Below are 24,837 nucleotides of genomic sequence, written 5' to 3' on the forward strand. Positions count from 1 at the left end.
TATTTAAAGATATGAGAAAACATAGTCGGATCAAGAAATTGTGAGGAGGGGGGGGGGGGCTAGAACTTGATCTTTAGGTATTTTTCACAACCTCCGCCCCTACCCCATTTACACCCTTTGCTTGTGTATATAATATCATAGGGGGAGATTTTGAGATAGTTTTATACATGAAAATGTTTTGTATATTGACAACTAATTTTCAAAGTTCTAGTGATTCTATAATCGCCATACTCACATCTGATTTCGAATTGATATAAGAAATAATAGAAGTTGACTTAAAAGTTACTCCCAAGAGGCCGGGGTCTAATGTAGTCCGAAATATCTTACGTTTTTCTGGCACAGTTAATATCAAAATCATAAAAAAGGCAGGAAAACGTCAGACATTTCGGACTACGTTTTCCTGGCACGATAAATATCAAAATCATTAAAAAAGCTAGAAAAACGTCAGATATTTCGGACTGGGGTAAACGGTGTCGTCTTATTTATCCTAGAATTAAATGATACACTGGTGTTGATAAATCTGAATAATGCAATTCTTCTTCTTCGTCGTCCAATAATCTGCATACCACCTCTGGTGTATTGTCGCAGATGACTCTTTACTAGTTACATGTAAGTATCCACCTTTCATATCATTTTGACTAAAAAAAACTCGTTAAAATTTAATAAATCTTAAACTTTTTGGTCCGCAAAGGGGGTGTGTGTCTGGATCCGTCCTTGGAAAATATGAATAGGAATTTCCCCTACACGACATAATCATCTGACAAGTCGACATAATCATTGACAAGTCGACATAATTATTTGACAAGTCGACAAAATTATCTGACAAGTTATTTCAGAAATATGCCTCCATACCAATAACCTCGAGTCACTCACATGACAGTGTGTAAAATTAGGTTGTGTTATGACGTGTACAGGGTTCCATACGTCGTGTCAGTTGGTCCTGTGTTGGTTCGGGCGGAGTACCAGTTTAGAATGGCTCGTGTCGTGATGTTTTCATGCAGCATCAGGGTACCAGATGTAAGTAATACAAACTTATCTTGCAGAGACTATTGTCAGGAGGAATTTGGAAATTCGTTTGAAATTTTTTTGGCTTGTCACTTTTATATATGATATTTATATGAGAAGAATTAACAGTTGAAACACTGTTTCATAATTTAAACTTAGAATTTGCAAATAGATTTAGATCTTTGTAGAATCTAACAATGGAGCACAACCTGATTTTATGATGTAAGCGGCCCATAGAAAATTGTAATGTGATTTGAAAACTGAACGTATAGAAACTATGATCTTTTGATTACATAAATGGATTTCTTACACCATATGCTTGGAGAATCCGTAAAGGGGGCTAACTCGTACTACATCTGAAACAGGCATGAACCAGACCCTGTATGATTGACAGCTAACGTTTAGGCCTAGACAGTAGTAGAATAAATAATTCATTTAAACAACGGAATGTAGGGCACACCAGATATATATAACTCTGGTCACATGACTTTATAGTAAATAAATAAAGGTTAGAGACAACATCATAAACTAAAATTCTTGGAAATATTTTTTTCCAGTCATTAGAACCTAGCTTTTGTAACATGCTTTTTTATGTAGAGGAGAGTAAACATAGGCACTAGAACTGCCCCACTGCCCTAATTTTTCGACTAAAACAATTGTGTATACACTGCAGAATCGTAGCTGGGCTCCTGCCAATGTTTTCTTGTTCACCAAATAAAATAAATTGCTGCAGTAAAAGCACCCTGCAATATATGACCTAGGAGCTACCGTGAGATTTGCCCATGGACATGGTGACATGGGTCCACATAGAGCCCCTGTCTTGTTTTCATGATTTGTTCTTCCCTTTTAGTTTGCTTTTGACACCTTTGACAAAATAATAGATAAATTTGGGGAAAAAAATTGGTTATACAATTTGTAGTCTTGGACTCTAGGTATTTAAATCCAATTAGGTTCATAGTTTGGGACATGGTTGAGAGTGTACATAGTTCACAAAGCATTTGAAACTGCAGTTAAAATCTCAAATGGGAGACTAAGGCGCTGTGAAATGGAGGGTGGCATGCAACAAGATAATGGGCACCGACTATATGGTTAGGAAAGGCATACAAGTGGGCAAATGAGTGCATATAGTCGCATACACCATATGGGGAAAAAAGTAGAACATTAATGTTGACACTGACTATAGGAGGAGAGAGACTGACATGAGATGATAGTAACTCACTGCAGGGATTTTCCACACCATTTTGGGAATAGGGCCTGGGCCTTTAAAATTGGGAATTTTAACGGCATTTTGTCCAAATTGGGAATTTTAGAAATTCACAGTTTTACAACATATTTCTTAAAATACGCCTTTTTTCAATAAAAAGATGGAACATTTTCTCTTCATTCATGGAAGTTTTTCTTTTCTTAACATTCTGTTTTTCATTGCAATCAGGGTTAAATGACACTTAAAACTATTTTTCAATGGTGCATGGACTGACGGAACACCAGCTTTCAAATTTCAGACTGACCTAGCTTCTAGTTCTCAGATGGTTCTTCAAAAATGTCAGGTAGAGAAAATAGACAGCATTTCCCACATTTTACTTGCATCAATACTAATAATATTGTGTATTTATACTTTTGAATACTAGATGAAATTTTTTTCAATAAAAAAAAAATCAATGGAAATATTACTGTAAAGTAAGGAAATTAAATAAAAGTTGAATTAAATTTAGATTTAATCATGGAGTTTGAATACATATTGTATTACTCTGAAATTTAATTGACATAAACAGCACAACCATACATAAATTATTTTTTTAAATCATGATCCAAGTTCATCATGAAACTCTCTGTGATACTATCTATGCCAATACACTTGTTCAATATTTCTAAATGTACATATGTTAATATTAATGATAAAAGTAAGCTAAATTGAACTAATGCTGCTTTATACAATATCATCATTTCTGGTGATTAGACTATCCAAACGAAGTGTGCTGCTTCAAAGATTAAAAAAATTATTTTCACACACAAAGTACACTGAAAATACATTCTAAATATATATGATATTTACCCAATAACTGTCAGATAGGTTAAGGAAGTGGGTACACAATAAGTGAAGCGACAATATAGCACATATTAATCTAAGAGAAAAATGGAGGAAATTCGGATTTATCGAACAGTTGCCGATATTTCTAGAGTGTTTTATAAAATGAACTATGATGGTAGTGCTGTTGAATTATTTTTATGGAGAAAATTTGAAGACAATAAAATCAACATGTATTTTTGAAAGAAAATGAACAATCGAGTTAATTACTGCACTTAAAACAAGTGTACCGACGGACGAAAATTTCAGCTAGACCTTCCGAACTTTTGGTGGTCTCGGGCCTCTGGTCCACAATTTGTGTCAAACCAATAAATATATTTTTTTCATTTGATGACTCTTTCTTTGAATCACATTCCACTTTCCCCATGACAATATTGCAAAACAAGACAATTTTTTATTTGACTTTAATTGAGAAATTTTGCAGACAAATTGGGAAAAAATACTACTATTTTGCATTGGGAATGGGGCCGAATTTCGGCCCCCTACAATAGGGTAGAAAATCCCTGCACTGCCATCACCCAGTGGAAGGGGGACAATTTTCTCCTGTAATCCCCCTTCCATTTGAGCTTTGCTCCTTAGAGACTGTCTTTAATCCACTTTAAATTTATTTTGACGACCTCATCTCAAACTTATTGAATACCCTGTACTGGATGTTACAGGACATGGCTGTGGACAGTAGTTATTGGGGAGGAAAACTGGACATGGTAGTGGACATTAATTATTGGGGAGGAAAACTGGACATGTAAAGTGGACATTAGTTATTGGGGAGGAAAACTGGACATGGTAGTTGCACTGGGTATGAGAGTAGAAATGGGTAACAAGGTAATGCTGCATACAAGGGAGGTAAAGCAGGAGAAGAGGTACACTGATAACTAAGAGGAAAGTGTAACAATGTACATGTATTGATAAGTAGCAATGATCAGAGTGATTAGTAAGATATTGAAACTTAGAAACCTCCCTAATCCCCAGGTAAGGGTATATGCTGTGTGTAAATGTATAGGATCAATTAATGGTGGAATAGTAAATGGCCAGTAAATTAGATCTTTTTCTCTTGGTAATAAATTAAGAGTAGAAAATTTAACCAGCATGATGATAATGGAGATTGGATGCCATTTTATTTTTACTGACTATGCTGACCAAAGTTACCAAAGAGGGGCCTGCATTACATGTAACAAGTTTAACTACGGTATACGGTTACAATGCATACATAAAACACCACACATTGATTGTAAAGAGATGTGTTAGTTATTGAACCAAAACTGTGAAGTCAAGCTTTAAATATACTAGTTTACACATTGTCATTACCAGGTAATTTATTCTAGTTAGATTCAAACCATCAATATCCACGACAGGTTTAACTTCATAATTGTTGACAAGTGACCTGTGCAATTGAGAGGTATGTTTGACAAGTGACCTTGAACTTAACTGTTCAGGGATGTCTGTGTAACATTGTTAGTGTTAACTTCTACAGATGCTGTCTAGAAGACTTCTAACCAGGCAGGCCCTGAGGACCCTGTGGACGGGGAGGGAGAGCCTGGAGGACGATGACCCGGAGTTAATGGCCATCATTAAACGGGAGAAGAAGAGACAGGTTCACGGACTGGAACTCATTGCTTCCGAGGTGGATTTTTTTTTGACAGATTTAAATTTTCAAAGTGGGAGGATATGACAATAATAAGAGAATTTGTTTTACAGAATTGGAATGCATCATGTCTTTAGAATATTTAAGGGAGGTCATCTGTACTGTGTTGAGCTTACCAGCTGAACTGAATTTATTTCTCATCACAATTACACAATTGTATACAGAGATTTAGTACATATATTTTATATAAAAGTGATGGTAATATATCACTAAATGTTTGAAGGCATGCATGAGTATGGAGATAGGCAACATATGCAATTTTAGACTCGAGTAGTCATTGGGTTGGGGAGCATAGTTTATTAACATTTCTTATAAAGGAACACAATTTTCTTAGAAAAGATTGCTTGTTTGAATTCATTATATTTTTAAAAGTGATGATGTTTTTGAAACGTATTTGTTTTGGTGATAAACATTGTTTTCTTATATCATTCAGAGATTTGCAATTAAACATGTAGTGGAATTCATCTCCAATTTCATTTAATTCACATTTATTACAATGTCTTGTTTCTTGGGGCTCGTTTCGCCAGCGTCCACTTTCAATAGGTAAATGATGAATGCAGGTTCGAAATTTACAAAAGGTTATAGCATCTTTTCTGGGTAGGATATCCAAATATTTTTCCAATTTTAATTCATCCTTGTACATTCTATAGTTTATGATAGCGTTTTGATATCAGAATTCCACTTTTGCTTGAATTGATCGAGTAAAATAAGTTTTACTTTTGATTTTAGCCAGTTTGGATTACATGCGTTATTTTGCCAAATGTTAGAAAGTCCGCAATTGTTAAGGATATTTGACACGTTCTTGAACCAAGCAATCTCTTTCGCGTATTGGTTTGTAACATTATTACCCAGTTTTAACAGGAGATTCGCTATTTTTGTTTCTTTACTAAGTGCAATTTTGTGCCAAAATGAGATAATACGCGTTTGTATTTGTATGTGCATGGGATGTCGGCAAAGTTCACCGTACACCATGCAGTCGGGGGTAGATTGTTTTAATTTCAATAATAATTTACAAAATTTAAGGTGGACTCTTTCTATAATTGCATTATTTGAAAATCCCCACACCTCACAGCCGTATAATAAGATGGGTTGAACAATTTTATCAAATAAATTTAACTGACACTGTATTGATAAGTTATGCAAACGTCCTTTTTTAAGAATCTCATAAACTGCTTTATTGGCTTTTTCTACTTGTTTTTGTTTGGCTTTTTTTAATGATCCTGATGTGCTAAATAAGATACCAAGGTAGATAATGTCATCAACAATTTCAATGTTTTTGTCGCCACAAGCAAAAGTATGATTCCGTTTTGGATTACCCTTACTGATTATTAAAATTTTTGTTTTGTTAACGTTTATCTTTAAATTCCATTTTTCGCAATATTTATAAAAATGATCAATTTGGACCTGTAATTGTTCTGCAGATTCAGCTATCAAGACAGTGTCATTGGCATATAATAATGCAAACAATCTAAAGTACAAATTCAAATGTTGTTCAAACATTTCAGATATCGTAGGTAAACCATCAACAATATTGTGCTGAAAAAAGCCTTGCATATCATTTAAAATATATTCCAAGATATAATCTCGTGTGAAGCAGATTCTTGCGATTAGACACCAGCCCATTGTATTTACCCAATTACATAACATTACAAATAAAACAATGTAAATAATAATGTCTTGTTCAAAAATACAGGTCATGCTGGCTTTTTACAGTGAGTTAGATTGATGACTGAACAGAACTAAGTGCCCCCAGATTCTAAAATATCAAGTAGGAGAACAATAGAATTACAATGACACCAATGTACAACTATTATGTTGAAGCTAATGTGATGGCCAACATTTTGGTTTTCTTGTTTCAGAATTTTGCCAGTCGATCTGTTCAGGAAGCTCTGGGCTCATGTCTCACAAACAAATACTCAGAAGGTTACCCAGGTGCAAGGTTTGTTGCTATGTGTAACTTGTGAAATTAATTAACTTTATTCACCTCATTCCCAGTTCCTGTTCTGACTCTGCGCAATGGAATCTGAAATAAGGAAGTTCCCTCATGTCCCTAACTGTCCCTAACTGACCTAACTGTCCCTAACTGACCTAACTGTCCCTAACTGTCCCTAACTGACCTAACTGTCCCTAACTGTCCCTAACTGACCTAACTGTCCCTAACTGTCCCTAACTGTCCCTAACTGTCCCTAACTGACCTAACTGACCTAACTGACCTAACTGTCCCTAACTGACCTAACTGTCCCTAACTGACCTAACTGTCCCTAACTGACCTAACTGACCTAACTGACCTAACTGACCTAACTGACCTAACTGTCCCTAACTGACCTAACTGTCCCTAACTGACCTAACTGTCCCTAACTGACCTAACTGACCTAACTGTCCCTAACTGTCCCTAACTGTCCTAACTGTCCCTAACTGTCCCTAACTGACCTAACTGACCTAACTGACCTAACTGTCCCTAACTGACCTAACTGTCCCTAACTGACCTAACTGTCCCTAACTGACCTAACTGACCTAACTGTCCCTAACTGACCTAACTGTCCCTAACTGACCTAACTGACCTAACTGTCCCTAACTGACCTAACTGTCCCTAACTGACCTAACTGACCTAACTGTCCCTAACTGACCTAACTGACCTAACTGTCCCTAACTGACCTAACTGTCCCTAACTGTCCCTAACTGACCTAACTGTCCCTAACTGACCTAACTGACCTAACTGTCCCTAACTGACCTAACTGTCCTAACTGTCCCTAACTGACCTAACTGTCCCTAACTGACCTAACTGTCCCTAACTGACCTAACTATATCATATACCTAGTAGTGTATCAGCCCTGATACACCTATCTTGGCTAGGGTGAGACAGCTGCAAGTAGGTAGGGCTGTCTCGCCCTAAGGGCCGAGATATCTCTGTCTCGGCCCGTTGTCAAGGGGCTGTCTCACCCTCAAATTTCAAATGGCTATTTCTTCTTTAATCTTTTGAAATCTAACATAACTACATGAAAAAATGATGTTAGACACAATTTTTTTCATATATAATACTTTCTTTCACGACAAAATTTAATTTAAGCAGAAAAATTAAATAAAAACGTTTTTGAAAACAGCGCTAAATTGTAGCGAGTATCTAAGCAAAGGGGGGTAACCCAAGTAACAATTGTTTATTTAGAACAATAACACGTTTAACTTCATTTCAAAACAATCAACGTTCTAGGTGACAGAAAACAGTAGGAGGATTATGGAGGGTGATACTGAAGCATTTTCAGAAATCCCCGGTCCTAATGGAGATAAAATGTTAATTTACAGCAATTTTGATGTAGAAAACTGTTTTAAAACGATTTCTGAAATCTAAATCCCGAGGACTTGGCAATAAAACGAGAAAAGTAGAACCATTATCTTCCGACGTATTTCAACGACTTATAGATGCTAAACAGATGGGAAACGGTAAAAAAAAACTTACTTCAGTATAAGGTAACATTCCTTAAGCAAAGAAATAGCAGCATCAGATCTGTAAACATTCCCGTTCATACGATGACGCCACGTAAACAAAGTTCTACAACTCTTACAAATTATATGAAATATTGAAAACGGGCGAGTTTGGTAAATCCGAAAAAATAAATAAAAATCAGCAATGGAATAAAGCTACAAAACCCAGACTTTAGCATGTTTCACAATGTCAATAGTACTGGAAACGTAACCATTAAAGTAAACTCTCTGAAGGAATGAAATAGTCAAATATCGTTGTACAGTATACCATGTATTTATGTTTGGGTCAATGACCCCCATCCCCCCCCCCACCCAATTTAAAAAAAAATGTTTATCAACTTGTTGTGTTTTAGGTATATGATATAAACAATATCACACTCTAATGTTGATCTCGGACCTGGGATTGCCCCTCGAGTGATCTCAGGGCCAATCCCAGGTCCGAGATCAACATTAGAGTGTGATATTCTATATGTCCCTAACTGACCTAACTGTCCCTAACTGACCTAACTGTTCCTAACTGACCTAACTGTCCCTAACTGACCTAACTGACCTAACTGTCCCTAACTGACCTAACTGTCCCTAACTGACCTAACTGTCCCTAACTGACCTAACTGACCTAACTGTCCCTAACTGACCTAACTGACCTAACTGTCCCTAACTGACCTAACTGACCTAACTGTCCCTAACTGACCTAACTGTCCCTAACTGACCTAACTGACCTAACTGTCCCTAACTGACCTAACTGACCTAACTGTCCTAACTGACCTAACTGACCTAACTGTCCCTAACTGACCTAACTGTCCCTAACTGACCTAACTGTCCCTAACTGACCTAACTGTCCTAACTGTCCCTAACTGACCTAACTGTCCCTAACTGACCTAACTGACCTAACTGACCTAACTGTCCCTAACTGACCTAACTGTCCCTAACTGTCCCTAACTGACCTAACTGTCCCTAACTGACCTAACTGTCCCTAACTGACCTAACTGACCTAACTGTCCCTAACTGACCTAACTGTCCCTAACTGACCTAACTGACCTAACTGACCTAACTGTCCCTAACTGACCTAACTGTCCCTAACTGACCTAACTGACCTAACTGTCCCTAACTGACCTAACTGTCCCTAACTGTCCCTAACTGACCTAACTGTCCCTAACTGACCTAACTGTCCCTAACTGACCTAACTGTCCCTAACTGACCTAACTGTCCCTAACTGACCTAACTGTTCCTAACTGACCTAGCTGTCCCTAACTGACCTAACTGTCCCTAACTGACCTAACTGTCCCTAACTGACCTAACTGTCCTAACTGACCTAACTGACCTAACTGTCCCTAACTGACCTAACTGACCTAACTGTCCCTAACTGACCTAACTGACCTAACTGACCTAACTGTCCCTAACTGACCTAACTGTCCCTAACTGACCTAACTGTCCCTAACTGACCTAACTGTCCCTAACTGACCTAACTGTTCCTAACTGACCTAGCTGTCCCTAACTGACCTAACTGTCCCTAACTGACCTAACTGTCCCTAACTGACCTAACTGTCCTAACTGACCTAACTGACCTAACTGTCCCTAACTGACCTAACTGTCCCTAACTGACCTAACTGACCTAACTGTCCCTAACTGACCTAACTGACCTAACTGTCCCTAACTGACCTAACTGTCCCTAACTGACCTAACTGACCTAACTGTCCCTAACTGACCTAACTGACCTAACTGTCCCTAACTGACCTAACTGTCCCTAACTGACCTAACTGACCTAACTGTCCCTAACTGACCTAACTGTCCTAACTGACCTAACTGACCTAACTGACCTAGCTGTCCCTAACTGACCTAGCTATGTGTAACTATTAGGGCCCTGCATATAAGATGTAGGAGCTCCACAGTTTTTACTTTTGTCTAATTTTCCTACGCAGGTATGTTAAGACAGGTTATGAAAATTTTTGTTGGGATAAAATCGGCAAAACAAACAATGTGACATCATAATTTGAGATGTATATCATTATGTACATGTATAAATACTTAATTCCAATTTTATTAGGTCACCTGAATTCATTCAGGTGACCTATTGCTATCTGTTTTTGTCCGTCGTCGTGCGTTAACATTTGAACATTTTCAGCTTCTTCTCTGAAACCCCTGAACCAATTTCAACCAATTTTGGCATATAGCATCTGTGGGTGGAGGGGAACAAAAATTGTGAAATTCGTGGTCCCTGCCCCCCTGGGGCCTGAGGGGTGGGGCAAAAACCATCAAAATGAGTGTAATTTTAAAAAATCTTCTTCTTTACTCCTGGACATCAAGAAGCCAAACTGTGGGCATAATTATAATGAGCGTTGAGCCCTCTACCAAAATTGTGAAATTCATGGCCCCTGGGGCAGGGGTTCTTGTGTTAGGGTGGGGCTCTATTGGTCATATAGTGAAAATGTAGAAATTCTTTGAAAATCTTCTTCTCTGTCTCTGGGTATTAAGTAGACAAACTAATAGCATGGTAATGATGAGCAAGGATGCCTCTTTATACCCCCCGCAACAAGTTGTGGGGGGGTATACTGGAATCGGGTTGTCCGTCTGTCCGTCCGTTCGTCTGTAGACGCAATGGTTTCCAGGCTCTAAAGCATTATCCTTTCCACCTACCGTCACCATATCATATATATGGACTACCCATGGGATGAAGATGTTCCCTATCGATTTTGGGGTCAAAAGGTCAAAGGTCAAGCGCACTGGACATTGAAGTAGCAATATGGTTTCCGGGCTCTAAAGCGTTATCCTTTCCACCTACAGTCACCATATCAAACATATGGACTACCCATGGAATGAAGATGTTCCCTATCGATTTTGGGGTCAAAAGGTCAAAGGTCAAGCGCACTGGACATTGAAGTAGCAATATGGTTTCCGGGCTCTAAAGCGTTATCCTTTCCACCTACAGTCACCTTATCATACATATGGACTACCCATGGGATGAAGATGTTCCCTATCGATTTTGGGGTCAAAAGGTCAAATGTCATGCACACTGGACATCGAAGTAGCAACACTCAGAAAAGAGGTAGTTTATACCTATTACCAACACCCTTTGGGAGATTGGGGTAAGCGGGGGGTATTCTTAGTGAGCATTGCTCACAGTACCTCTTGTTAAAAATTGTGAAATTCATGGCCCCTGGATCAGGGGTTCTGGTGCTAGGGTGGGGTTCTATAAGTCATATAGTGAAAATGCATTATTTCTTTGAAAATCTTCTTCTCTGTCCTTGGGTATTAAGTAGACAAACCAATAGCATGGTTATGATGAGCAAGGATGCCTCTTTCAAAATTGTGAAATTCATGGCCCCTGGGTCAGGGGTTCTGGTATTAGGGTAGGGCCCTATTGATCATATAGTGAAAATGCATTTTATTTCTTTGAAAATCTTCTCCTCTGCTGCTGGGTATTAAGTAGACAAACTAATAGTATGATAATGATGATCAAGGATGCTTCTTTCAAAACTGAAATTTATGGCCTCTGGGTCAGGGGTTCTGGTGCAAAGGCGGGGCTGACCACATAGCTATTCAATGTTTCTTCCATCCAAAAGTAAAATTCTTATATTTAAACACAAACCTAATTCAAACATTGGAAGGTTGTTACATGATACTCAGGTGACCTATAAGGCCCCTGGGCCTCTTGTTTTCATGTAAGTTTTATTCATACATAAAATAAACCATGCAGCTGGCAAGATCAAAAGAAATACAAATTCTTATATTGTTGTCGTGCAATTTGTGCCTGATCAAAGTAAACTGATGATGTCTTAAACTATACATCAGGTGATGATGACACATGTAAAGAATTTTTTAACTGCGCCATGTAGATATCGAGAAAATATAGAGAATTTTAGGTATATGCCTTTGAATATATTATGTGAAACACTGAGAATTTATCGATTCACTAAAACTAGTTTTAAAAGGTCAGTCCCTTTTTGTTGGACAGATTTTAAGGGTTGTGCAATTCATGTGCATAAATGGACTATGACCTGTCTTAGAATACCTGCATACTGTATGCATGGGACCACAGGCAATTGTATTGCTGGGGTTTGAATTTACTATTAAAGAGTAGTCTTTAATAGTAAATTTGAACCCAAACGATACAATTGCCTGTGCATGAGACAACATTGAATCTTATATAGGGGCTTTCATATATTATTCAATATTGTATATATATATGTGTGTAACAAAAATCAGGTTATTTTTACTGTAGATAAATTTTTACACTTTTTGCTGGTCTATGAAATTCACAAAAATATTTTTTGTGAAAATGAAATCTCCTATGTCGCCTTTTTGTGACAAGACAAGTTTGCAAAGTTTAAGTACACAAAAAATAATCTATAACAATTCAACCCAATTTCACAAAATAAATCTATTCAAAAATTGCCAGATTTACAATTTTTCATGAAATTACTAAATGAATCTCGAACAGAATCGCCTAGAATTTGGGGATTGTGATAACAAGATAAACAATGATCCTGAAAGTTACCTGGTAAAGCTATTATTATCATCATTCATGCATGTCTCTCTGTACATCAACAGTGTTTTGTATATACATCCGTAAATTTACAATATGCTTGGGTCTTCATAGTGAGTTATCATTATGTGTCATTCATGAATGTTATGATCAATAAGTTCCCTGCATCCTCAGGTGACTGTTAAGGTCTGTGGACCTCTTGTTCAGCAGTAGGGTCCTGTCATATGGTGGGTGCCTTATAGTAATCACCCTGTCTGTCCATTCATCTGACAACATTAGGTTTCTCTTGTTTTTGTACACAATAATTATTTTTATTAGTCATTGATATATATTCCTATATCATTGAGAGATTTTGAGAAAAAAAAGGTTGCCATCACTCTCACAGCTAATGCCCCTTTAGTGGTGTAGGACACTGTTAGGGGTGTTTACCATGGTCAAGCATCTGATGAATGAATGGTTAGGAGTGTTTACCATGGTCAAGCATCTGATGAATGAATGGTTAGGAGTGTTTACCATGGTCAAGCATCAGATGAATGAATGGTTAGGAGTGTTTACCATGGTCAAGCATCTGATGAATGAATGGTTAGGAGTGTTTACCATGGTCAAGCATCTGATGAATGAATATCTTTTAGGTACTATGGTGGAAATATATTTATTGATGAAGTGGAGAGACTCTGTCAAAAGAGAGCCTTGGAAACTTTCCGCCTGGACCCAAACCTGTGGGGTGTAAATGTTCAGCCATACTCAGGAAGTCCGGCTAATTTTGAGGCCTTCACTGGTTTACTGAACCCTCACAATAGAATCATGGGCCTGGATCTTCCTGATGGTGGACAGTAAGCCATATTGCCTTCTTAAATTAAGCTTTCAAAAATACACCACCATAATTAATACATTTTGTGATGGGCAATATGAAGGGTATAATGTGAATCATTTAATTATAAAAATCCCTACCATCTCACAAGACTTGTACCAACCTTGATTACGCTTTGTAAACTGTGAAGAGCTTTATAAAGATAATCTGCTACAAATCATAATTTTGAATCATGTAATATTGTTAAGCGACTTCATTCCGTATTATTTAATTTTTTAAAATGTCTATTGTAATTTATACTATTTGTAATGTGAAAATAGGAATTAAATGTGATGTGGAGTGATATTTTGATAGCATCATTCTCGATATCCGTATTGTGATGTCATCATATTGCAATGAAAAGCAACTGACCATGTGTATGGTATAAATTGGTCGGATGAATACTAATCAACCAATCAGATTGCATTTTACAACTGAAATTATTTCCTGATCACATCTGTATATTGTTATGTATTGCCTTTGTTGTAATTCAGTTTGACTCATGGATTCATGACAGACACAAAAAGAATTTCTGCTACATCAGTATTTTTTGAGTCCATGCCATACAGAATAAATGTAAGGACAATATTTATGCTCAGATTCAGAAATAGAATTAATCTTTAATTCATGTAATACTTCTATATTGATATACATGTAAACATAATGCATTGTGAAACCTGTGGTGTGAAATTTGAAATTTCATGCAATCAACACAGATATTTCAGCACCAAACTCCGAGTTCAGGTCTGAATATTTCCAGCATTTTATTTGTTGTTTGTTCCGCAGAGATTGTGTGGTATAAGTGTGGTTTGATAAGAACATTTTTTTACTAAAAACTCCTTTTAGATAACTCATTATTTCTGTCTTTTCAGCCTAAAACTGGTTATATTGATTACGACAAACTCAGGGAAACTGCCCGACTCTTCCGCCCAAAACTTATCATTGCAGGGACCACAGCTTATTCTCGTTTACTGAACTACAAGGCTTACAGAGAGGTAAGGTTAATGTGTTGTACGTCAATTCAACAAGGACCAAACTAGTTGTCCTGGGGTTGGGGTTGGTTGGTACACAAATGACTTTTCAGACCAATTCATGCTGGAAACATCTTCTGGCAGTGTAGACAGGCAATGGTGGCGGCATCACGTGACCTGTTGACCCCATTCTTCCTTGCCTGCCTGCTCTGCTCAGATAATGGAATTCTGCTTGCTTCATAGTTAATATACTATATGTTGATATACCGTATATACTTGCCTATAAGTCGGTTGTATTTTTTAACGTTATTTTGTAGGAATTTGCCATTGACCCGCTTATAAGTCGGTACAAATTTTTGTCAGAATCGGTTGACAAATTCAAGTCAATGCTCTAGTGTTTTTACCTATGTTTCAAAAAATATTTTGAGAAATTAATAATTATGAGGTGCTCAATATCCAAGCCATATCTGTTTGGGATTTAAACACAACCCTTGATCTATTATGGACAATGATCCCTTGTTTACCTACGCAATTATGGTCTCCTGATTACCAGTTCCTGACACCGTGTTTACTTAGTGGCACGCACCTAGCGGTTATTGTGGGGTTCCAGTATAATTCAATGTATCAACAATAGAGTTTTTAAGAGTCAAGAATGATGATCTAAATTATCTGTTAACAATATTCAATCTTTTATGAAATATATTTCAGCCGGTATACATATGAATATTTCAATATTAAATCGGGTTCGTAATTCAAGTTTACCGATAAACGATAGATTAGTTGAATTGAAAGTATTGGTTACCGGTATGTAAATAATTTTAAACAAGATAAAAATATGTAAATACTTGTACTTTATACATAATTTTAAAATACATAAACAATACAATATGTCTAGATATTTGTAAACAATAATCATTTGTGTGGTAGTCCATGATAATCGTCGGAGTTGTTTAAAAAAAAACACTACATTACGCCGCCTAGAAAAATACCAATCTTCTTAGGACGCGCCTATAAGTCGGACATAGAGTTTTGGACCAAAAATTGACTCCCAAAAGTCCGACTTATAGGCGAGTATATACGGTACCAGATACACACATTACACTGTGTAGCACAGATGGCAGGTTGACTTAAACAGTAGATGTTCCAACAGCAGAATCCAGCATAGGAACGGCTCACAGGATGTAATGTGGCAGGCAATAGTGTACTGTATTCTGGGAAATTAGAGTTATTTCCACCCTAATACGTCTTTACATTGAAAAACAATTTTGACTCAGTTTTAAATTGACCATTACTGAATTTTAGTTTTTAGTGGAGCTGATACGCCAGTTTTGAATTAGTCTTGTTTTAATTTTTCCCAATGGGAATGAAATCCAGGATTGAATATATCTGATTGATGTTCATTACAGATTTGTGATGAGGTGAAAGCTTACATGCTTGCAGACATGGCACACATATCTGGACTGGTGGCGGCTGGTGTGATTCCTAGTCCTTTTGACTACGCTGATGTTGTAACATCAACAACCCATAAAACGCTGAGAGGACCAAGGTTAAACAGTTCCATAAGATGTGTTTGAGCAAAATAAAGCTACAAAATTTCAATTTTAGTACATGGCTGTAGAGCAGATTATTGGCACTTTTCATATCAGAATTCTGTAAAAGTACGTTAGTATTTTGTGGTACTTATTTTCCCAAAAGTATTAGGAAGATTTGTATTGTTTGTATGAAGCATGTCATATTCTGTGAGGTGTAATATTGTTGTTTCTGCAGGTCTGGAATGATATTTTTCCGCAAGGGCAAAAAGGGAGTGGACAAGAAAGGAAATGACATCATGTATGATTTGGAGAAAAAGATCAATAATGCTGTGTTTCCTGCTCTACAGGGGGGACCCCATCAGCACCAGATAGGGGCCCTGGCTGTGGCTCTCAAACAGGCAAGCACAGTATTTAACCGTTCTAAAAAGATCTGGGGCCCCGAAACAGGCAGGCACAATATTTACCCGCTTTATAAAGTCCTGGGGCCCCGAAACTGTGGCTCTCAAACAGACAGGCACAATATTTACCCATTATATAAAATCCTGGGGCCCTGAAACAGGCAGGCACAATATCGTTCTATTAAAAGTCCTAGGGGCCTGAAACAGCATCAATCAGTTATTTGTACCCTGAACAGTTTAGTGATAAAATAGGCTAATGCAGTACCTCACAAGCTAAGGCACAGGGAGTTCAATTTGATACCATTAATGGATGTGACACCTGTAGTTTTTTTATACAATTACATGTATGTAAAAGTTACACCAGTATTTAGTATATAAGATATTTATTTTGGACGTTAACATTTATTTAAAAATGCTTTGAAAATTTCAGGCACAGTCTCCAGATTTCAAAGAGTACCAGCTGCAGGTGATTAAAAATGCCAAAGCTATGGCCAAAGTTTTGATGGATAAAGGCTATGACGTAGTATCAGGTATGTAAAACTTCTGATAGGTATATGAAATTCATGAATATTGCTGAAGTACACAGAAGGCCAGCAGTACTTTGTTTACTGTACTAAATATACGCGAGGAATTTATTATCGCGTAATTTCGCAAGGAACATCACTCTACACGAAAAAATATTTCTCGCTTTTATTTTTATATTGCTACAATACATGTAAAAACACGTGATCAACAGGGCACTCGCGGATTTATGTTCTCGCGATTTGACGTCCATAAGTCATTTCTCGATAATAAGTACTCGCATAAAATAAAGAATCTACAGTATTTGGGAATACTGTTGATGCATTAGTATCTTGATTTAACAGGTGGCACAGATAATCATCTTATATTGGTGGATCTGAAATCAAAAGGAACGGATGGTGCTCGCTCAGAGCGCATTTTAGAGCTCTGTGAGATATCTGTTAACAAGAACACATGTGCTGGAGATAAAAGTCCCATGACTCCAGGAGGACTCCGGATTGGTAAATATTGGCTCCGATGAAAGGTTTCTATATTCTATGTAATAAAATTTTTTGCAAACTTCAAAATTCCTGGATTTACTACATGTTTTCATTGAGACATGCTGATGTAATATCATGTATACTTTACAATTTTCCTTTATGAGCTAAAATTGTACCTCAGTGAGCACTTGATGTCATTGTAAATCACAACGAAGAAAACAAAAAAATTTGGTTATTAAAGGGAAAGGCAACTCTAACCACATATTTGCTTTTATAAATAAAGTATGACTTACTGATATTGTAATTGACAGTCTTTAACAACAAAAATCCTTGATTAACAATTAAATCAATATTAATCTATCATGTATTTTAAATTACCCGCAGCTAAGAGAGTGGCCATTGAAGTTGAATTTATTACGTCACACCGTCTATTCCGGTTTATTTCATCAACATGACAAGTCACGAACAGTTAAGTTTGGAGCCATATAGATTTGAGCCCGTTCTTTCGCAGGAAGAAATTAAGAAAAGAAGACATTCGGTCGAGTCGTAGACAAGGCAGACGGTAAACGTTCTTCATACAAATGTCTTGAACCTCAACTTGTCATTACGCAAATGATGGATCCACAGTTTACATAGTCTTTTCTTCTCAAATGACTTGGTTGAGTCGGGAATTTCGGGGGAAAAAACAATTTTATTCACATCTCCCCTTCGCATTAGTGTAATTAACTGCTTGCCTTCCTGGCATTCGTAAAATCTACCACATGCACAACTTTGATGATCTCACAGGTGCTTGGGTTCAGGACCCCTCCCCCCTTCCGAATAAGCTACATGAGTTGTTTTAATTAATTTTTTTTGTTGAAAATATTTCTAATGCATGTCAACATCTTGCATACCCATAAAGTCCAAAATACATGTAATTCAAAATAAGCCCTTTTTAAAAAAAAATACCCTTACTGGTTATTATAAGTTCTGTTATAATAACCAGTGAGGGTATATTTTTCAAAGGGCATATTTTGAATTATTTTGGACTTTATGGGTATGCAAGACGTTGTTGACATGCATTAGAAATATTTTCAAGAAAAAAATCATTAAATCAACTCGCGTAGCTTATTCGGGGTGGGGGGGGGGGGGGGGGGGGGGGGTCCTGAACCCAAGCACCTATGGATGATCTTAGAATCTCATTAAAACCGGAACAGACGGTGTGACGTCAAAATTATTGATTGGTACAAAAGAGTTACACATCATGGCAGCCTCTATAGATCACGGGAATTTCAATTTTTGACGTTTTCAAATTAGTACTGAGGTTTATCTAGGCCATATATCAACAGAATTGTATGACAAATCTTTATCATATGATTAATCCTATCATTTATCATGTAAAAATATTTTGGGTTGCCTTTCCCTTTAACTAAAAATGATGAAACCACAGTATCTTACATGAAGAAGCAGAGGAAAACAAAATTCAGTGCACAGGCACTGGTTACTAAACTGACAACTGTACTATTCTTATATACACATTAGAATTAGAGCAGGTTCTGCACACAAAGTTTTAGGGAACTAAACTATATATTAATGTGCAAAAAAATTTATTCTTGCTCAGTTTTGTGTTTGATTTTAAGGTGCACCAGCAATGACTTCTCGAGGAATGAAAGAGAAGGAGTTCGAGATGATTGCTGAATTTTTGGATCGTGGTGTTCAAGTAGGAATCAATGCCAAGAAGTATTCAAGTAAGTGTCAAAGAAGTAAGGCCAATAAGGTGGTGATTTTGCCCTCTTTAAAGGCTTTATGTCATATTGAATTTACTTCCCATTGTCAGATATGTAAGCTTTTATATTTGACCTTGGTTTTAATGGAAAAAATATAACGTCATAAAAATGACCAAAATTGACACTTCAAAATGAAAAAAATCCAATGCCTTTCCTTAAAGAATTTGTAGGTGTGGCCACATCAATTAAAATACCCTTACAATTCAAAAGGAGATATTAAATATGAAAAGCAATGTAAACTGCAGAGTTTGATGTGATGTCTGAATGCAGTTACAGTTAAACTGTCAAAAACGGTTGCAAAATTGAACTTTTTGCATCAGATTCTTGTAATCTATATGCAGTAATTGTGAATGGTCAAAAGCATTTATTTTTAAATAATATGCAAGCAATGTTCTCAGATTCAATCAAACATATATCAACCATTATGAAAGCATTTATTTGTTAAATATGGGGCTATCATTGTAAGTTTTTTCAAGGATTGTTGAGTTGTTAGTATGTACATTTGTACACATGTGAACAATATTTAGTAGATATGAATTTCCTAACATTTAACAGTGTGATAAATGCATCAATCAAAAAGCTGCTTCTTTAATTGTACAGAAACATTGAAGGAGTTCCGGGAAGCAGTCGTATCCAATGAAGATATAAAAGCTCAGATTGACCAGGTCCGTGCCGACGTGGAAAGTTTTGCCAGCCAGTTCCCAATGCCGGGACTTGATGATCGCTAAGTCTGACTGTGTGCCAACAGCTACCCAGCCAAAACTGCTATCTTTGATGTACTTCTTGAACTTTTGGAAAAAATAGACAAATAAAAAAACATCGTTTATTGAGTAAAATGCAGACAGTAAATGTTTGTTGAATTATGCCTTGTTTAACAAGAGAACACATAATTAATTTGGGTAGGCTTGTCACACATTGGTTACTGAGGTACTAGCTTTAAAATTTTAGATTGCAAATCGAAACATGTTGTAAGGGGAAGACTGTCATTCATTGTAAAGATCAAAGGTCAATGAAACAAGCAAATTTTGCAAAGTGGTATCAAGATTACTGGGTATATTTTTAAGATGGCGTTGGAGTGAAAGGAGTAAGCATGTGTGTATTTTTATACCCCCCGCAACAAGTTGTGGGGGGGGGGGGGGGTATACTGGAATCGGGTTGTCCGTCCGTCTGTAGACGCAATGGTTTCCGGACTCTAAAGCATTATCCTTTCCACCTACCGTCACCATATCATACATATGGACTACCCATGGGATGAAGATGTTCCCTATCGATTTTGGGGTCAAAAGGTCAAAGGTCAAGCGCACTGGACATCGAAGAAGCAATATGGTTTCCGGGCTCTAAAGCCTTATCCTTTCCACCTACAGTCACCATATCATACGTATGGACTACCCATGGGATGAAGATGTTCCCTATCGATTTTGGGGTCAAAAGGTCAAAGGTCAAGCGCACTGGACATCGAAGTAGCAATATGGTTTCCGGGCTCTAAAGCCTTATCCTTTCCACCTACAGTCACCATATCATACATATGGACTACCCATGGGATGAAGATGTTCCCTATCAATTTTGGGGTCAAAAGGTCAAAGGTCAAGTGCACTGGACATCGAAGTAGCAATATGGTTTCCGGGCTCTAAAGCCTTATCCTTTCCACCTGCAGTCACCATATCATACATATGGACTACCCATGGGATGAAGATGTTCCCTATCGATTTTGGGGTCCAAAGGTCAAAGGTCACGCGCACTGGACATCGAAGTAGCAATATGGTTCGGTTTGTCATGCCATTTGTTTTTTACACTCAGAAAAGGGGTAGTTTATACCTATTACCAACACCCTTTGGGAGATTGGGGTAAGCGGGGGGTATTCTTAGTGAGCATTGCTCACAGTACCTCTTGTTTTTTTTATTTTTTTTTTTACAAGGTCATAGATCAAAAGTCAAGGTCATTATAACTTTTCTAAATAGGTTTCTGATTAAGGATTGTAAAGATACATCTATTTATTGTGAACATTTTAGGTGAGGTTGGTAAACCAGTTTGGTCCAAACTACTGTGAGATTGCAAATAGTTGTTGGTGTTTAAGTGGCACGTGCACAAATTAAAACTCCCCACAAACAAGAGAAACAGGAAGAACACTGTACAGCGGAAGACTCCACCCTCTTTTTTTCTCAGACAGCGGAATTTAATCCCAAGAAAATCAGTTTTTCTTCAGTATTCAACAATAATTTTTCTAATGTATAAATACCTGTATATTCCCCTATTTAATATTACGTGCATGTGATATATATATATATATTATAATGTAGGACAGTCTTCCATCACAGTGTGCCATTTTGGGGGTGGGTGTCTTACATTTTGAGATGTGAATATGTGTGTTAATGAACTACAAAAGCCTTGTGCTTTATTTGTTGATGTGAGAATGATTGCTAAAGAGCAGTGGCAAGTTGCAGCCACTTCGAATTCATTTGTTAGCTTTTTCTTCGATTTTAATTTTTTCATTTCTGTCTTACTTTCAAGTAAAATAAAAATCTCTGTACTTTCTACCTGTAGTTATGAGAATAGGTATTTCAAAGATTTTTCTTTAAGTAACAACCATCAATTTTTTCCTTCTGTTGCATACTCATTTTAAGAGTTGTGATGAGTTTTGGGGCACAATTGTGAAGATCATGTATTTATTTATGTCAGTAGAATTCACTGAACGTTTTTTGTACACTGTGGGATTGCATGTCAGAATTCTGGGTACATGGTTTATGAAATTTTCTGGAGATGAGTATTATGTTCTGTGTATTAGGACGGCATTGTGTGAAGTGCAATGTGTGTGTGGGAAACATTTTTATATAATTACCCGAGTGCCAAAATTTTAACAATTTGACATACATGTACTTACAGTAAATGTACTAATTGTTGGAAACATCTACATTTGAAAGATATTTTCAGTTTGTATGAAGTGCTATCTTGTTAATTTCCTGGGTTTATTGAAGAATTCAAATCCTGAATTTTAATTTAGTATAGATCAACAACATACATGTAGTCTGTAAACTGTTTAGGCATCATCATCTATAGAGTTTATTTGTAGGAGAACCTTACCACATTTTAATATCTACATACTCGTGTTTGAATAACATACATGTATATGTCTTTTAGAATCTCAAGTGTGTCATAATTTTACGAACTACTATTACATGCAGTACTTTCTCAACTGTAAAGTTAGAATTAGATACTTTAGATCCTTTAATTTAGAATTCAATACTTTTAATAGATGCGAGTAGTTAATATTTGTTTTTATTTGCAAGACCCCCCTCTTGCAATATCAACTGATGATCTGAATCTATTTGTTGATCTGACATTAATTTGTAGGAATTTAAATTCTTCATGACTAGTTTTCATGGTTTAACATGTTCATGAACTGATGCTGAATGTCGATTTTGTGAAGTTGGATAAGTTATCTATGGAATATGAAGTGCATGTAATTCTAAATAGCAATTTGTCACAGCTGGAAGACAAATTCCTGTAATGTTGCCATATACCCCTACATTTGCATATCTATAGAAAATCATCCCATGGTTATATTTTGAGAACTATTAGGTGCTGTAACTATGTTCCATTTTTGGGGTGGTTTTTTTCTTGTAGGAAAATATCCCTTGTGATTTTGAACAGAGGTTTTTTTCTGAAAATGGGTTAATTAAAAAAAAACAGTATAACTTGTGACTGTTATATATGTTTAATCATTTTTAGACCTGATTTTCCAGTAAATATGTGATTGGAATTCAGTTTTTGACTGCATTTAGTGTTCTTGTGTATTAATGTTAAATAAACTTGTAACATTTGAGTGATTGGCATGCTTTAATGTTTTTTAGCTTTCCCTGGGCAGGTTTTTTTTTGTGTTTTTTGTTTTGCTCATCATATCTTATATATACATGTACTTCGGTGGAGTTTTCTGATTGGGAGTTGTCTATTGTTATACAAAATTACAAAACTATGTAAACCTTTTATAACTTAAAAGTGCAATGAGAATTTTCCAATATGGTTTTTCATAAATCTGACTGGTTTAAAAAATCAGAAGAGATAATTTCCCCCCCAAATGCTTGAACAAGTTATCCAGAATGTATAAAAGCTCATCTGCATTTTTCAAACATGTTGGAAGCTTTTTCCTAGCAATTGATCCAAGTGCATTTGTCTGCAATACATCTTTTATTTAACTCGAGTGAGTGTAAAAGCCCAAAAGTTTCTTGTTTTGTTGCCATTTCTGTTTGTCGTTTTTTTCAGCATAGGTTATCTTTCAGAATTATGTGATTGAAATCTTTTTAAATCTGCTTGACTTCTTTTCTTTTTCTTTTTTAAAGTAGTGGGCTTTTATTGTCTTTTGTTTGAAATAAAAATTGAGAGGGTGGCAATGTGTTTTTATGCATGTTGAGGGAATCTATACAAGGGAATCTAACCGACACAGCTAAGCACAGTGTAACAGTTCAATCCACAGCTATAGACAGTTCCGTGTGCAGATAAAACTAAAGAAACGCCCCAAACCACTTATCTTTCATCGACTGCAGTTTAATTTCAAACAAGCCATGGGTCATTTCAACAAGGTCACCAAGATTTGACCACAAAAAAACCACCTGTCCATTACTTCTGATGAGAGGATTGATGTCAGGACCGAGAACCAGGATTATTTCTACAGTGTGAAGGAGTTTGGGCAGAACCACAACAGAAAGTTTAATTCAAAGACTTTTTATCTAAAATTAAAGAACAACCAAGGGTGAATTATGTTAAAACTAGGAGGAGCAGTTGTTACAGAAGTACATATATCAATGTTATTCTGTTTTCCTTCATGCACTTAAATGTAAAAAGAGCCGTTTTTAAAATAATTCGTGTCATATAATTATTGTTTACTATATACATGTAATTTCATACAGTGATGGAAAGCTATATGCAATGGCATAATGACAGCGAGTCTGGACAAACCTTAATCAGACTGCGCTGATCAATAAATTTAAAGCGTTCTGCAAAGTTCAGTTGCTAAATACATCCGAGCTCAGTTCTCCATACATACCAGTAGTAATTTTGTTTCAGTTACTAAAGATTCTTATGCATTGAATATTCTCATTAAATTTAGTTGAATTCAAGACCGGGGGACACAAATGTGGTTCTAAAAGTGAATTACAAACAGGAAACTATTTTAAATTTCCTCAGCTAGCTCCAAATGTTTCAGATTTGAAAATATGTTGAATATTTGAGCTTTAGAGTTTCTTCACATCATGACCTTTAGAATTTTTTCACATCATGACCTTTAGCTGCAATAACGTAGCCCTCTCCATTTTTTAGCTCACCTGAGCTGAAAGCTCAAGTGAGCTTTTCTGATCGCCTGTTGTCTGTCTGTAAACTTTTTACATTTTTAGCTCTTCTGAGCCAAAGGCTCAAAGAGCTAATGCTATGGCCATTTGTGCGGTGTGCGTAAACTTTTTAGAAAAAGGGCTATAACTCAAGAACCCCTTGGCCAATTTTTTTCAAATTTGTTACAGGGTATCATTGGCCCAAGGGCTTTCATACATACTAAATAAAGGGATGTGACCCTTTAACAAGGGGAGATAATCAGGAAAATACAAAAAAAGTAGTGGTTGCTAAAAAATCTTCTTCT

General features: G+C 36.5%; 1 protein-coding gene across 2 annotated transcripts; it reads left to right on the forward strand.

Annotated features, from left to right (window-relative positions):
• The first annotated feature begins 909 nt into the window (after positions 1-909).
• On the forward strand, positions 910-23,595 carry LOC125646235 (serine hydroxymethyltransferase, mitochondrial-like). Of its 2 annotated transcripts, XR_008796354.1 has the most exons (13): positions 910-1,017; positions 4,563-4,712; positions 6,593-6,672; positions 13,329-13,529; positions 14,041-14,122; positions 14,419-14,541; positions 15,924-16,063; positions 16,285-16,447; positions 16,878-16,977; positions 17,314-17,469; positions 19,068-19,175; positions 19,815-20,500; positions 20,646-23,595. XR_008796354.1 is itself a non-coding variant. In XM_048872437.2 (12 exons), exons 1-12 carry the CDS (start codon positions 973-975, stop codon positions 19,940-19,942), a joined length of 1,476 nt encoding a protein of 491 aa, XP_048728394.2. In that variant the 5' UTR covers positions 910-972; the 3' UTR covers positions 19,943-23,595. The 2 variants fall into 2 exon arrangements, 1 of the variants encoding a protein (XP_048728394.2); XM_048872437.2 differs by having other exon boundaries at positions 19,815-23,595.
• The last annotated feature ends 1,242 nt before the right edge of the window (positions 23,596-24,837 follow it).

Source organism: Ostrea edulis, chromosome 6, assembly GCF_947568905.1.
Source record: "Ostrea edulis chromosome 6, xbOstEdul1.1, whole genome shotgun sequence".
Lineage (NCBI taxonomy): Eukaryota > Metazoa > Mollusca > Bivalvia > Ostreida > Ostreidae > Ostrea > Ostrea edulis.